The following is a 15510-nucleotide window of genomic DNA, read 5'->3' as shown; positions in this document are numbered from 1 at the left end:
TGGCAGCAGCTGATCCTGAAAGGCAGACTGCTTTCTACACAGAGGTTTTATTTATTTGTTTGCTGTTGGTGAGCTATCATCGCCTGGGGTCCATGTGTCTAATGCTGAACAGAGGAAGCTCCCTTACACTGAGGCAGACAACTGGCCCATCTAGATCAGTGGTGTCTGCACTGACTGGCAGCAGCTCCCCAGGGTTTCAGGTAGGGAGGTTTCCCCCCAGCCCTGCCTGGAGATGTTGGGGGTCGAAGGTGGGACTTTCTACAGGGTCTCCATCGCTCTGCTGCCGCCCTTCCTAAAGGCTGGCGCTTCTGCTATGCTACTCTGAGCCTTGTGGCCCTGTCTCTCTGCTCTCAGCTAAAGAGATCGGCCGGCCTGGTTGCGGCTGGGTCACCGTGGCAGGTGGAGTGTGTGAGCCGGTGGAACTGAAGTGGAAAGCCGTCCTGCCGGCCTGCCATCTGCTGCGGTTCAGAGGGAGCCAGGAGATGGTGCTTCTGCAGCGAGCTTCTTTCTGCCTTGTCTTGAGGATGAAAAGCGGGGGCAGCGGGGGTAGCGGGACACCATCCAGGCAGTTTGGCAGAGCCACGTGTTAAGTGTTTTGGGATGATGTATGCAGATCCAGCTGGAAGGAAGCAGCCGTAGACTCAGAAAGAACAGGAGAGAGTTTAGCATATTTTGGTTTGCAGGACAGCAGTGGGGGGAAAGTTGCTGAATGGATCAGACTGGGAAACCCAGAGAGATGGGTGGGGTAATAATAATAATAATAAATTTATTCATTCATTCATACCCCACCCATTTGGCTAGGTTTCCCCAGCCACTCTGGGCAGCTCCCAAAAGAATATTAAAAACACGATAAAACATCAAACATTAAAAACTTCCCTAAACAGGGCTGCCATCAGATGTCTTCTAAAAATCAAATAGTTGTTTATTTCCTTGACATCTGATGGGAGGGCGTTCCACAGGGCGGGCGCCACTACCGAGAAGGCCCTCTGCCTGGTTCCCTGTACCTTTGCTTCTCGCAGCGAGGGAACCGCCTGAAGGCTCTCGGAACTGGACCTCAGTGTCTGAGCAGAACGATGGAGGTGGAGACGCTCCTTCAGGTATACAGGACCGAGGCCGTTTAGGGCTTTAAAGGTCAGCACCAACACTTTGAATTGTGCTCGGAAACATACTGGGAGCCAGTGTAGGTCTTTCAGGACAGTTTTATATATGGTCTTGGTGGCCACTCCCAGTCCCCAGTCTAGCTGCCGTATTCTGGATTAGTTGTAGTTTCCGGGTCACCTTCAAAGGTAGCCCTTATTACTATTATCTGTAGATTAAACAGGATGTTGGTTTGGCCTTTACAGTTTAGAAGACATCTGAAGGCAGCCCTGTTTAGGGAAGTTTTTAATGTCTGACATTTTAATGTATTTAATGTTTTTCATTGGAAGCCGCCCAGAACGGCTGGGGAAACCCAGCCAGATGGGTTGGGTACAAATAAATTGTTGTTGTTGTTGGTACCTCAGGTTACAGACTCCGCTAACCCAGAAATAGTACCTTGGGTTAAGAACTTTGCTTCAGGATAAGAACAGAAATCGTGCTCCGGCGGCGTGGCGGCAGCTGGTAGCCCCATTAGCTAAAGTGGTGCTTCAGGATGAGAACAGAAATTGCGTGGTAGCAGCAACCCTAATCTTGAAATGCGCTTAAAAAACAACCACTCGCACACAGCTGAACCGAAAGAAGGAATCTCTCCCATCTATGTGACCTATTTTATTGGTATTGCGGTGTCAGCGTTTGGCTTTTCAGGAGCAGAGGAGAACAGGGTCAGGAAGACACACCCAATGGCTCTGTGGGGGGACACTGGTCTCTCTACCGAGGCTGCTGGTGATAGCCCAGAGTGGAAGACCCCGCCTGAACCGGACCCTGGGTGGCTGGAGCACCAGTCTACGCTCCATCTCCTCTGGCCACACACACACATATTGTTAGGGGAGCTGGTCCTGGCATCAGTCTGTCCTGAGAGATCCCGAGAGTCCCTTCTTCGCGCAGGGTTGCCACCGGACCTTGTGGATGTATTGGTCAAATCTCACGGGTGGTCCTAGGAATCCCCCCTGCGAAATGTCCTTTTTTTCTGCCAAGCTCTCCCCACCCCACACCTCTCCCCGCCGAGGGTTGCGCCCCAGGGTGGCCTTCCAATCTGTAGCTGCTCCTCAGAGATGGAGGGTGAAGATGTGGATATTTAATTATATATAGACACATAGATCATCTGATTATTTTTTCCCTGAGTTGGGAGCTGGTTCCCTGTAATTGGCACAAGCCAGGGAGTATGGGGTGGGGGGCAGGGAGAAAGCTGTAGTCTGTATCCAAAATGCCCTTGAGGCTGCAAGACTCACTGCCCCCCTGTGCCCCATAACGCATCCAGACAGCCATCCAGGAACTTGACCTCAGCCTCTTGGAAGGAACAGACACCTCCTGGCTGCTTGGAACTGACACCTCCGATCAATGGGAATGGAGGAAGCTGCCTAAAATAAGCAGATCAGACAGCCAGGCCTGACCCTGCTGCAACCTTTTCCACCACCACCACCTCTTTTTTTTTTTAAGTGGGGAAGCCGGGAATCGAACCTACGACCTTCCGCATGCAAAGCAGGTGCTCTACTGTTGAGCTACCATATCATCCTGGCAGCCCGGAAGAAACCAGCATATTCCAGTACAGTATTGTCATTTTGGCTCTGGTCTGCTTCTCTGCAAGCAAGGCTCTGTTTTCAGTACTGAAGCTTGAGCCGGGGCAATGGCAGACAGCAGGGCAAAGGGCCTGCAGTCCCTTACTGAGCGCGCCTCAGGCTGGCGTCCGTAAAAGTAGGGATCAGGTAGGGTGTCTCTCTGTCCATCTCCCTCCTCCCTCCCTCTCTCTTTAATCTTCCTTGGCCCGCCTCTCTCCGCTCGCTCCAAACAGGTTGGCCAAGGAGAAGGGCGAGCCCAGATGCTACTTGGAGCCGGAACCACCGTGGTTGATCTGCAAGAGGGAGTTGGTGGCATAGTTCTGGAAGAGAGGCTGCAGGAACATGCCGATGGTGCCAAAGACGCAGACGAAGACGAAGATCCACAGGAAGAGGCGGTCGATCACCATGGCAACGTACTTCCAGTCCTCGCTCACCTGGGGAAAGGGCAAGGATACGGACGTTAGCACCTGTCAGCTGGAACCCGTTTTGGCTTGGCAAGCACCTGTTGTGTGTGGGCCCACTTGCGGGGCCTGCTTCCGACCAAACGGGTGCCAGATCTAGGTAAGGTAAGGTAAGGTAAGGTAAAAGGTAAAGGGACCCCTGACCATTAGGTCCAGTCGTGACTGACTCTGGGGTTGTGGCGCTCATCTCGCTTTATTGGCCGAGGGAGCCAGCGTACAGCTTCCAGTTCATGTGGCCAGCATGACTAAGCCGCTTCTGGCGAACCAGAGCAGCGCACAGAAACGCTGTTTACCTTCCCGCTGGAGCGGTACCTATTTATCTACTTGCAGTTCATGCTTTTGAACTGCTAGGTTGGCAGGAGCAGGGACCGAGCAACAGTAGCTCACCCCGTTGTGGGGAGTCGAACCGCCAACCTTCTGATTGGCAAGTCCTAGGCTCTGTGGTTTAACCCACAGCGCCACCCGCGTCCCAAGGAAAGGTAAGGTAAGGTAAGGTAAGGTAAGGTAAGGTAAAACAAAACAAAACAAAACAAAACAAAACAAAACAAAACAAAACAAAACAAAACAAAACACGCACACTCCACAGAAAGTCCAATCTGGGCTGTCTTAAGCATATGCAGTGCCGGGGTGCAAAGATCCACCCAGTGGCCCCCCCAGTTGCCCAGGGTTATTGCATAATTGTATGTACTTCGGGTTACATACGCTTCAGGTTACAGACTCCGCTAACCCAGAAATAGTGCTTCAGGTTAAGAACTTTGCTTCAGGATGAGAACAGAAATTGTGCTCCGGCGGTGCAGGGGCAGCAGGAGGCCCCATTAGCTTCAGTGGTGCTTCAGGTTAAGAACAGTTGCAGGTTAAGAACGGACCTCCGGAAAGAATTAAGTACTTAACCCGAGGTATCACTGTAATTATATGATCGCTGTCTAATCTTAGGGGTGTATGAGGGGCCATTTCTGTGACTATCTTGAAGGGACCCTGCACTTCTGAATTTGCCACCACACTCCTGGTCAGGCCCCTTCCTGCTTCCTTACAGCCAGTCCAATGGATAGCCCAGGCTGTTAGTTTTCTCCTCTTGGGTCTCAGTTTTGCCCTTGTAGAACAGAGCAGGAAGGAAGAGCAGAAGCAACTGGCCTTGCCTGCCATCGGCTCTGGCGCCACCTGCTGTTGATCTTCTTCTTTCTTCTTCTTTGGCGATCACTCATAGCTGAGTAAGATTGTCTTCCATAAACACGGTTTTAACAGTGGCCGAGGGAGCCAGCGTACAGATTCCGGGTCATGTGGCCAGCATGACTAAGCCGCTTCTGGCGAACCAGAGCAGCGCACGGAAATGCCGTTTATCTTCCCGCCAGAGCAGTACCTATTTATCTACTTGCACTTTGACATGCTTTCGAACTGCTAGGTTGGCAGGGGCAGGCACTGAGCAATGGGAGCTCACCCCATGGCGGGGATTCGAACCGCCAACCTTCTGATTGGCAAGCCCTAGGCTCTGAAATGACAGCTCCCTGAAGGCTATCTGAAGCCTGGTTTGCTGGCAAACCAGGAAAGTCCTTCAGGTTTCTGCTCTGGGTCAATTTTATCTTCATTCTCATGAGGGCTAGAGCCCTGGATATGCTTTTAATTGAAAGCTGGGTTTCCAAGGCTTCTAAATTCTCTGTATGGTCCATACCTGTACCGGGAGAATGGGGAGGCAGTCTCAAACACAGTACACAGAGGATATACTCGTCCTCAGCTCCAGCTCAGCTTCCAATTATATTTAAGTGTGCAATCTCTCATGGACCCATGTTTACATGGGGTTTTTAAGATTTATTTTTTGAAGCATGCCAGTTCTCAAGGGTGAGACCCAAATCCTTTGCCAGGAAAAAGCAAGAAGGCTGGGAACTTTGTGCCAAAAGGAATATTTGCTTATTGTTCACTTCTCATTGCCCACAAGAGTGTCTTTAAAGCCTCAGAGAGTTTTATTCTATTAAGTGGGTTATATGGAAATTTGTAAAATGCAAATCATAAAGGCTGGCTCAGGAATGGGGAGCCTTCTTTCACCCTGAGGGCCACATTCTGGGGGCCACACACACCAGTGATGAGCAGGGCAAAAATTGGGCAGAGTGCTAAATCTAAGTTTTACCTTTGCACTATAAGGAAAAGGTAAAGGGACCCCTGACCATTAGGTCCAGTCGTGACCGACTCTGGGGTTGCGGCGCTCATCTCGCTTTATTGGCCGAGGGAGCCGGTGTACAGCTTCCGGGTCATGTGGCCAGCATGACTAAGCCGCTTCTGGTGAACCAGAGCAGCGCACGGAAATGCCGTTTACCTTGCCGCCAGAGTGGTACCTATTTATCTACTTGCACTTTGGCGTGCTTTTGAACTGCTAGGTTGGCAGGAGCAGGGACCGAGCAACGGGAGCTCAGCCCGTCGCGGGGATTCGAACCACCGACCTTCTGATCGGCAAGCCCTCGGCTCTGTGGTTTAACCCACAGCACCACCCGCGTCCCTCCAGTAGTTTCCAGCAACTGGTATTCAGAAGCATTCCTGCCTTCGACTGAGGGTGACGAAGGGAGAGTCTCTCCGGTCTCTCCCCCCCCCCCATCAGTGCTCAGCTGGCTTGGCCCCAAACCTTCAGCCTCAGAGCGCAGCCTGGGGCAGTGACATCACTCTGCTGCTGTTCCAGGTTCCCCTTCCTCTCGGTTCCTATGGCAACTGCTTCATACCTGACACCTCCCTGGTCCAGTGGGCATAGAGCATCTCCTTCTGCAAATAGTTTCTGGCAAGGCTACCAGATCAGATGAATGATTTGCTTTGGTGAGGAAGTCGTTGTTGGCGGGGGCTACCATTGACCCATTGCTCTCTGGCCACAGATGGATGGGGGAAGGACTTGGACAAATGCCCAAAACACCCCCAGCACCCCTTGTAATGTTTTATTATGTTTTTATGTATGTTGGAGGCTGCCCAGAGTGGCTGGGGCAGCCCAGTCAGATGGGCAGTGTACAAATTATTATTATTATTATTATTACTATTATTACAGTGGTAACTCAGGTTAAGTATTTAATTCATTCCAGAGGTTCGTTCTTAACCTGAAACTGTTCTTAACTTGAAGCACCACTTTAGCTAATGGGGCCTCCTCCTGCCGCCACACCGCCGGAGCACGATTTCTGTTCTCATCCTGAAGCAAAGTTCTTAACCCGAGGTACTATTTCTGGGTTAGCGGAGTCTGTAACCTGAAGCGTATGTAACCTGAAGCGTATGTAACCTGAGGTACCACTGTATTATTATTATTATTATTATTATTATTATTATTATTATTATTCCACCAGCAAAGCAGCAGACCTCCAAGAAATATAAGTCTGTTTTCCCCGACTTCTCTCTCTCGGTCTCTCCCTCCCTTACATCCATATCTCACTGCACATGAATTTTTCATGCGCCTTCAGCACAGGGATCCAGCCGAGCAGAAGGGAAATATTGATTCTGGAGCTCGCCGGTGTCTCAGTTGGAGAACACAGCTGCCCTGCGCTCGGAGGTGGGGAACAGGTCAGTAAAGGACAGGGTATTCTGACTCATGGCTTGGCAAAGGAGAGGCGGCAGGGAGATGGGGAAGAAGCAAGGAAGAGTTGTGTCTCCCCCAGGAAACATCCAAGGGATGGGAAATTGCCACAGCCTTTTTCTAAAAAAAACCCCAAACAAACAGTGCATCATGTTTCAGGAGGTGATGATTCGAGATATGGTGGGGAAGGCTTTGTAAGAAGTGCCCTGACTGATCAGAACGAAGCGTCGAGTTATACAGCGGTTCCTTGGTTTACAGACGCTTCAGGTTACAGACTCCGCTAACCCAGAAATAGTACCTCGGGTTAAGAACTTTGCTTCAGGATGGGAACAGAAATTGTGTGGCAGCAGCGGGAGGCCCCATTAGCTAAAGTGGTACCTCAGGTTAAGAACAGTTTCAGGTTAAGAACGGACCTCCAGAATGAATTAAGTTATTAATCCAAGGTACCACTGTAATGTGTTCAGGCAGAAGTGTCCAAATCTAACCTTTAAAGGAAACCACTGAGTTTGTTCCCCAGCTACTGGAATTCGGAGGTAGACTGTGCCTGAACAAGGAAGTTCTACATAGCCCAAGGTAAGGTTACCAGACGTCCCTGTTTCCCAGGGACAGTGCCCGGATTTACAAATCAGTCCCCTGACAAAATCCATCTATTCAGTAGGAAGTTGAAAAGTGTCCCTGGATTCACTGAAAAAAATCTGGTAACCTTAGCCCAAGACCACACATTGAAAGCAATTGCGATATCACATTAAATGCTCGTGGTTCCTCCCGTTGCAAAGAATCCTGGGAAGTGTAGTTTAAGGGTGCTGAGAGCTGTTAGGAAACTCCGGTGACCCTCACACGGCTACAATTCTCAGAGCTCCTTGGGAACAGGATTCAGGATTAGATAATAATAATAATCTTATTATTGATACCCCGCCCATCTGATGGGTGATCAGCTTGGTCCAGCAGGGGCTCTTTTTATGTCTTTATATCAAAGACTGGCAGATTGGTTTTCACCCAGAGATCATTGCCACTGTATGTATATGTGGTAAAAAATAAATTAGAAAGTGAGTCCCATCAGGCGTCTTGGGTCTAAAGGATGCTGTCATTGAAGTTTTGGCTGAGATTCCTGGATTGCAGGGGTTTGGATCAAATGACCGCTCTCTGAAGCACCCAGCCTCCTTTAAAAGGCAAAATAAAAAATTCCTTCCAGTAGCACCTTAAAGACCAACTAAGTTAGTTCTTGGTATGAGCTTTCGTGTGCATGCACACTTCTTCAGATACACTGAAACAGAAGTTGCCAGACCCTTCTATATAGTGAGAAGGTGGGGAGGGGTATTACTCAGAAGGGTGGTGGGAATGGGAGATTGGCAGATAGCTGAGATGAGCCTGTTGACGACTCTTAACGACTCTTAACGACTGTAATAGGTCTTACAGGAAAAGGCAAGGGGTGAGAAGGCCTTTTCCTGTAAGACCTATTACAGTCGTTAAGAGTCGTCAACAGGCTCATCTCAGCTATCTGCCAATCTCCCATTCCCACCACCCTTCTGAGTAATACCCCTCCCCACCTTCTCACTATATAGAAGGGTCTGGCAACTTCTGTTTCAGTGTATCTGAAGAAGTGTGCATGCACACGAAAGCTCATACCAAGAACTAACTTAGTTGGTCTTTAAGGTGCTACTGGAAGGATTTTTTTATTTTTACTATGGCAGACCAACACGGCTACCTATCTGTAACTGAATCCTTTAAAAGGTGTTGGGGAAAACGTTGATGGAGGGGGGCTTGCAGAAAACTGTGAGCAGAGGGGGCTGGAGGAGCTGCAAGGGAATAGGTGAGGGATAAAGGGGGGAGTAGGAGTGGGATTGGCAAGTAGGGGTTGGAGGAGTGAGCAGGGATGGCAGCCCCTAATATCCTACACACAGAGAGAGAAAGCAACCTGCTAATTTTTTGTGGGCTTATTTCAGGCGCTCCAACTGTCCCCATTTTCCAGGGACAGTCCTGGATTTGCAGAAGCCATCCCAGTTTCTGATTTAATCCCAGAATGTCCCGCTTTCCCTTAGAACATGGACAGGCAAACTAAGGCCCGGGGCCCGGATCCGGCCCAATCTCCTTCTGAATCCGGCCCAAGGACGGTCCAGGAATCAGCGTGTTTTTACATGAGTAGAATGTGTCCTTTTATTTAAAATGCACCTCTGGGTTATTTGTGGGGCACAGGAATTCGTTCATTTCCCCCTCCCCCCAAAAAATATAGTCCGGCCCCCCACAAGGTCTGAGGGACAGTGGACCGGCCCCCTGCTGAAAAAGTTTGCTGATCCCTGCCTTAGGACGTCCCTATTTTTATTGGAGAAATGTTGGAGGGTATGGAGTGACCACCGAGCCAAGGAGATCAGTAAGTACAAAACCGTTAGAAGACATCTGAAGTCAGCCCTATATAAATGTTTTTTATGTTTTTGTATATGTTGAAAGCCGCCCAGAGTGGCTGTGGCAGCACAGTCAAATGGGTGGGGAATTATTAGTATTCTTTTGGAATAGGACGTCCTTATTTTCATAATAATAATAATAATAATAATAATAATAATAATAATAATAATAATTTATTTATACACCACCGATCTGACTGGGTTTCCCCAGCCACTCTGGGCAGCTCCCAACAGAATATTAAAAACACAATAAAACCAACCAACAATATCCTCAAAGATAAAAAGAATATATTCCTCTATGTGACAGCAGTGGCTAGATTACTAGAGGCAAAAAATTAGAAAACAGGAAAAATATTTCAGAATGGAGAATGGTGAATTTATGGAGATGGCAAAATTAACGGCATCAATTAGGGGCTGCCCCAAGCAAAAATCAAGAGAGAATGGGAGTGTGTAGCGATATATATGAAAAAATATGGATATGGAAATTAAGTTTAACATAAACGTAAAGGGAAAGACGCACAAGGCTACAAGATCATGTTATAAAGGATATGACTATTAAGTATAAATAACTACTAAGACAACAAGAAACAATTATACAAATGCCAATAAGATCTCGTCCCTCACTCACCATGTGGGTGAGGGGAAGTCGGGTTGGGGGAGGGGTGGTATTTGGAAAATGATTGAGAATGTGATATAAAAGTAAAATTATTGTGTTTGTAATTTGAATTATTTTGAATGATTGTGGTTGTAAGTTTTTTTTCTAGTTTTTACTCCTTTTTCTGTCACAAAACTTTAAATAATAAAAAAACACAATAAAACATCGAACATAAAAAACTTCCCTAAACAGGACTGCCTTCAGATGTCTTCTAAAAGTCAGACAGTTGTTTATTTCCTTGTCATCTGATGAGCGGCTGCCACTACCGAGAAGGCCCTCCACCTGGTTCCCTGTAACCTCACTTCTCGCAGTGAGGGAACCACCAGAAGGCCCTTGGCGCTGGACCTCAGTGTCCGGGCTGAACAATGGGGGTGGAGACGCTCCTTCAGAAAAATGTTGGCGGGTATGTTATTTACAAGACTGACTTAAGGCCACCAAAGCCCACCACCCTGCCCTCAAGCCTCTTCCCTTCCAGACACTCACACTCTGGTCGTCGTCTTCGCTCTTCATATGATCCGCGATGAAGCGTACTCCGTCCACAGCCTCCTCCAGGCCGCAGCAACAGGGGCCTGGGGGTGGCACCGTTTGACCCGGCCTGTCCCGGTAACCGTTGACTCCCGGCTCCGACGTTTCCGTAAAGGGCCTTCCCCCGCCATCAGCGCCGCTCCCCGCCCCGAACTTCTTGACCGTGGACGGGTTGACGTAGCAAGTGCAGGACCTGGCTCCTTCGCGGAGGAAGAAGCTCCCGGTCGTCCGCTCCTGGTTCTGCCGCTTCTGGCGCAACCTCTGTCGGGCGCAGTTCTGCCGGGGCTGCTTCATGAAGAGGAGAGTTGGCAGTTTGTCCAGGAAGACCACCTTGACCCAGGGCGGCATGGTGTGGGTGGTGGGCGAGCGGTGGTGGACGTTCAACACACAGACGCTGGTGACGATGGAGAAGGTCACCAAGACCATGGTGAACATCAGGTACTTGCCCACCAGCGGCACATCCAGCGAGGTGGGCGGCACGATCTTGGAGATCAGAAGCAGGAAGACGGTGAGGGCCAAGAGGACCGAGATGCAGAGGGTCATCTTCTCACCGCAGTCGGAAGGCAGGTAGAAGACCAGGATGGCTAAGGAGGTGATGAGGATGCAAGGGATGATGAGGTTGATGGTGTAGAAGAGCGGTTTGCGGCGGATGATGAAGTCATAGGTGATGTCCACGTAGGTGGAGTCGTTGGGGTTCTCGTTGCGCCGTCCCGGCAGGGCAATGATGTCCCACTCCCCGCTGGGGGTGAAGTCATCCAAGCTGGCCACCTCGCTCTTCAACACCAGGTCGATCTCCGTCCGGTCGTAAGTCCACGAGCGGAACTTCATGGTGCAGTTCTGCTGGTCGAAGGGGAAGTGCTTCACCTCGATTTTGCAGGCACTCTTGTAGATGGCCGGAGGGAGCCAGAAGATGCTGCCGTCGTAGGAGACGACGGCGTTGGAGTAGAAGGACACCTCGTACATCCCGTCGGCGCTGGGGGAGGGGAGAAGAAGGGGAAGCAATGCTCATTGTTGGTCTAGAACAGGGGTCAGCAACCTTTTTCAGCCGTGGGCCAGTCCACCGTCCCTCAAACCATGGGCTGGACTATATTTTTTTGGGGGGTGCGAAATGAACGAATTCCTATGCCCCACAAATAACCCAGAGATGCATTTTAAATAAAAGGACACATTCTACTCATGTAAAAACACGCTGATCCCCGGACCATCCGTGAGCTGGGTTGAGAAGGCAATTGGGCCGAATCTGGCCCCCGGGCCTTAGGTTGCCTACCCCTGCTCTAGAGGGTGTATGTCAGAGGCTGGTCAGAGGAGGAATGGTGGGAGCTGCTGACCCCCTTCTCCTGAAGCTTCCCAAGGGCAGGAGGACAGTATTGAGTTAGAACAGTGGTTTGCAGAAGGGCATAGTACAGAGGTGAAAAGCTGGGAAATACTGGATAAGGAACAGCTAGAAGAGGAAACACCAGCAGAGGGTCAGCTGGCAGATTCAGTGTCCTTGGACAGCATTCCAGATCCCCTTTTGCCTAGGACTAGATGGGCTCCAAGAGTGATAAAACAGAGAGCGCAGCGGCAACAAGTTACCCGACGTAGGAGTGACGCAGATTAATGGGGCCAAAGGAGTGGAAAACCTTTACTGGGAGCACTGCCATTTCTAGAGAGATATGCATTCCTTTGCCTCTTGCTGTGTTTATTAAAGAAACTAACTGGTAAGAACGCTCCTTTCATTTGATCTGCTTATTCACGGCAACCAGGGGAGGGATCCGATTCTCCGAAGCCTGGCGGTGCAGGTGCACAGATCAGAGCTCACGCACCGTGTGCACACACGCACAAATGCCTACCCATGCCATCCACACATTCCTCATAATGCAAGCCACCCGGACCTGCCTTTTTATCCGTTTGATTCTATTTATGAATCGTGGCCCATAATATAGTTTGAAGCGCTTTCACAGTAGGAACCTCCACAGCCGAAACAATGAAATGAAGAAAATTGGTCTTTAAAAGCGCTTTCCTGTATAAAAGCAATTAAAAACTATTTCCTGTTGGACTGGACGACTCTCATGGTCCTTTCTTACTCTACAGTTCCATGCGGAAACCAGGGCTTTCAGTTGGAACTCAGTTCCAGCACCTCTCAGGTGGGCGCCATTGCCATTCTAAGAGAACAAGGGAGGCATTTGTGGTGAGTTCTGGCACCTCTTTTTCTAGAACCAACTGCACTGGCTCCCGGTGGAGTACAGGGTCAGGTTTAAGGTGCTGGTTTTGACCTTTAAAGCCCTCTGCAGCCTATGACACACGTACCTACGGGATTGCCTCTCCTGGTATGCCCCACGGAGGACCTTAAGGTCCACAAATGACAACACCTTGGAGGTCCCAAGCCTCAAGGAGGTTAGATTGGTTTCAACTAGGGCCGGGGCCTTTTCAGCACTGGCCCCGACGTGGTGGAACGCTCTGTCACAAGAGACTAGAGCCCTGCGGGACTTGACATCTTTCTGCAGGGCCTGCAAGATGGAGCTGCTCTGCCTGGCCTTTGGTTTGGACTCAGTCTGACCCTTATGTTTCCCTCCCCTTATGGTCTTGATTTATCAGCTATTTTAAAATGAGGCTGCATTTTAACCTGTATTTTAAATTGGGGTGTTTTTTTTCTTCCTCTCTTTTCCCTCTATTATGTTTTTACTGTGATTTTATTTTATTGGTGTTAGCCGCCCTGAGCCCACCTCTGGCCGGGGAGGGCGGGGTATAAAATAAAAATTATTATTATTATTATTATTATTATTATTATTATTATTATTATTATTATATCATTTCAGATCCAATAAACGTACAGTTACTCTGTCTCTCACACATACACACTCACTCTCAGTCAAACATACACGGTCTCTTTCTCTCTCTCTCTCTCTCTCTCTCTCTCTCTCTCTCTCTCTCACACACACACACACACACACACACACACACACAAGCATGTTCCACTTTCTAACCTGCTTTTAAACCACCTCAATCGCTATCTAGCAGCAGGCAAGTGTGGTATAGTGGTTAAGAGCGGTAGTCTCGTAATCTGGGGAACCGGGTTCGCTTCCCCGCTCCTCCACCTGCAGCTGCTGGGTGACCTTGGGCCAGTCACACTTCTCTGAAGTCTCTCAGCCCCACTCACCTCACAGAGTGTTTGTTGTGGGGGAAGAAGGGAAAGGACAATGTTAGCCGCTTTGAGACTCCTGAAGGGGAGTGAAAGGCAGGATATCAACCCCCCCCCCAAAAAAAGCAAGTGTAGGGGACCTTTGGCCCTCCAGATGTTGCTGAACGACACCTCCCATCATCGCTGCCCATTAGCCATGCTTGCTGGGGCTCATGGGAGTTGTAGTCCAGCAACGTTTGGAAGACCAAATGTCCCCCACGCCTGGCTTTGAAAGCTCTTCTGACACCGCGGCATTGTGACAAGGAGGAAGGTGGGGCCAGGGTGGCCCCTCCAGATGGTTCTGCAGTCCTAATACGGCCCATGAACTGCAGGTTCACTATTGTCGTCCGAGATCCGCAAGCATTAGACCCAGGGCAAAGAATGCCGAGGTGCACCTACTTGTTGTAGAGCACAACATCTGGAAGCCAGATGTGTTTGGATGGCAGCCGCACCTTCTTCATGTCATCAAACTCCTCTGGGTTCCACGTAAGGCGATAATCCTCCCATTCCTGCAATGGAGAGAGAAAGAGAGATGGGGGGGGGGTGCTTGACACAATCAGGATGGCCAAATCCCCAAGCCTGACCTGAAGTCTCCAGTTTTGCCTCACTCCTTCCAGGTGGCAGGGGGAGGTCCTGAATCTCGAGGTGGGCGAGAGTGGCTTATTTTGGGTTTTTTTAGTATTAAAAAGATGCATGTGGCTTGCAAGGTTCTATTGGGATATAGTTCTGTTCCACCTTAAAAGAAACAGGCATGACTGTTGTGTGTCACATGCCTGTTTACTTCCAGCACAGGCTTGCTGGGAACGTCCGTTTGTATATTGCTATTGCTTTGCTCTTTTGTCGGACACGAAGGGAAGCAGACATGTTTTTCCTTTGTTCCTGAACTATGCTGAATAAACGTCTGTAAATAATGCTTACACATGTCTCTGTCCGCCACTTCCGTCGTGAGAAGTCCGAGTCACAGCACCAAAGACATGTGTAAGCATTATTTACAGGCGTTTATTCAGCATAAACGCGGGTGGCGTTTATTCAGGGATGCGGGTGGCGCTGTGGGTTAAACCACAGAGCCTAGGACTTGCTGATCAGGAGGTCACCAGTCTGGCAGCCGCATTCTGGATTAGTTGTAGTTTCCAAGTCACCTTCAAAGGCAGCCCCACGTAGAGTGCATTGCAGTAGTCCAAGCGGCAGATAACCAGATCATGTACCCAGTGCTTTTTTCTGGGGGGACGCAGGGGTACGCATACCCCTAAACATTTTGTGAATCTAAGTTTGGTCTCGTTGAGGGGCAGTATTTCAATATGAGTAGGGAGATGAGAGTACCCCTAAGCATTTTTTAAGAAAAAAAAGCACAGCATGTACCACTCTGGCGAGACAGTCTGCAGGCAGGTAGGGTCTCAACCTGTGTACCAGATGGAGCTGGTAAGAATTCTCGACACCTTTAACAAGCTACTATTCCCAGGATTCCTTGGGGCTGTGCAACTGAGTTATGGGGGACCTCTAACAGTGACTCCCCCAAATACCGCAGTGACTGGGCAGTGATATGAGAAATCAGAGTGGTCCTTGAGATATCTTGAACCCTGGTTGTTATGGGGCTTGTAAATTAATGCAAGACCTTTGAATCAGGCCTGGTAGTGTATGGGCAGCCAGTGTAAGCTTTTGAGCACTGATGATTGATGGATGATGCACTGGTGGTTGTCTCCATCAACAGTCTCCCTGCAGCATTTTGCAACAGCTGGAGCCTCTGGTCTAGATAGTGTCCCACATGGTGCTCATTTCCCCCTTCCTGCTTCCAACTGCAGCAGAAGGTAAGTGATTAAGCAAACCACTATTATTGAAAAGGGGCACATTGATTCTATTTATGAGTAAATAAATAAAGAGAGGGGTGGTGGCAGGCAATTTACCTGGGTCAGCCACACGTTGGTGGTCATGATCTGCTCCCGCTCGTGCTGTCAACAGAAGCAAAAGAAAAGGCATCAGAATAATAATAATAATAATAATAATAATAATAATAATAATAATAATAATAATAATATAATTATACCCTGCCCATCTGGCTGGGCTTCCCCAGCCACTCTGGGTGGCTTC

General features: G+C 49.3%; 1 protein-coding gene across 1 annotated transcript in view; it reads right to left on the bottom strand.

Moving 5' to 3' along the window:
• Positions 1–1707: 1707 nt before the first annotated feature.
• Positions 1708–15510, bottom strand: part of CHRNB2 (cholinergic receptor nicotinic beta 2 subunit) — a 30309-nt gene continuing 16506 nt past the window's right edge. Inside the window, exons 3-6 of the mRNA XM_083477235.1 lie at positions 15327–15371; positions 13825–13934; positions 10224–11238; positions 1708–3127 (exon numbers count right to left, since the gene is read on the bottom strand). Of these exons, the coding sequence (XP_083333361.1) occupies positions 2957–3127; positions 10224–11238; positions 13825–13934; positions 15327–15371 (1341 nt within the window). The 3' untranslated portion in view covers positions 1708–2956. The remainder of the gene's footprint in view (positions 3128–10223; positions 11239–13824; positions 13935–15326; positions 15372–15510) is intronic.

This window comes from Podarcis liolepis (genome assembly GCF_965112155.1).
Source record: "Podarcis liolepis genome assembly, chromosome: 15".
Taxonomy (NCBI): domain Eukaryota; kingdom Metazoa; phylum Chordata; class Lepidosauria; order Squamata; family Lacertidae; genus Podarcis; species Podarcis liolepis.
The sequence above is the reverse complement of the archived record's forward strand: the minus strand, read 5'-3'. Positions and strand labels throughout refer to the sequence as shown.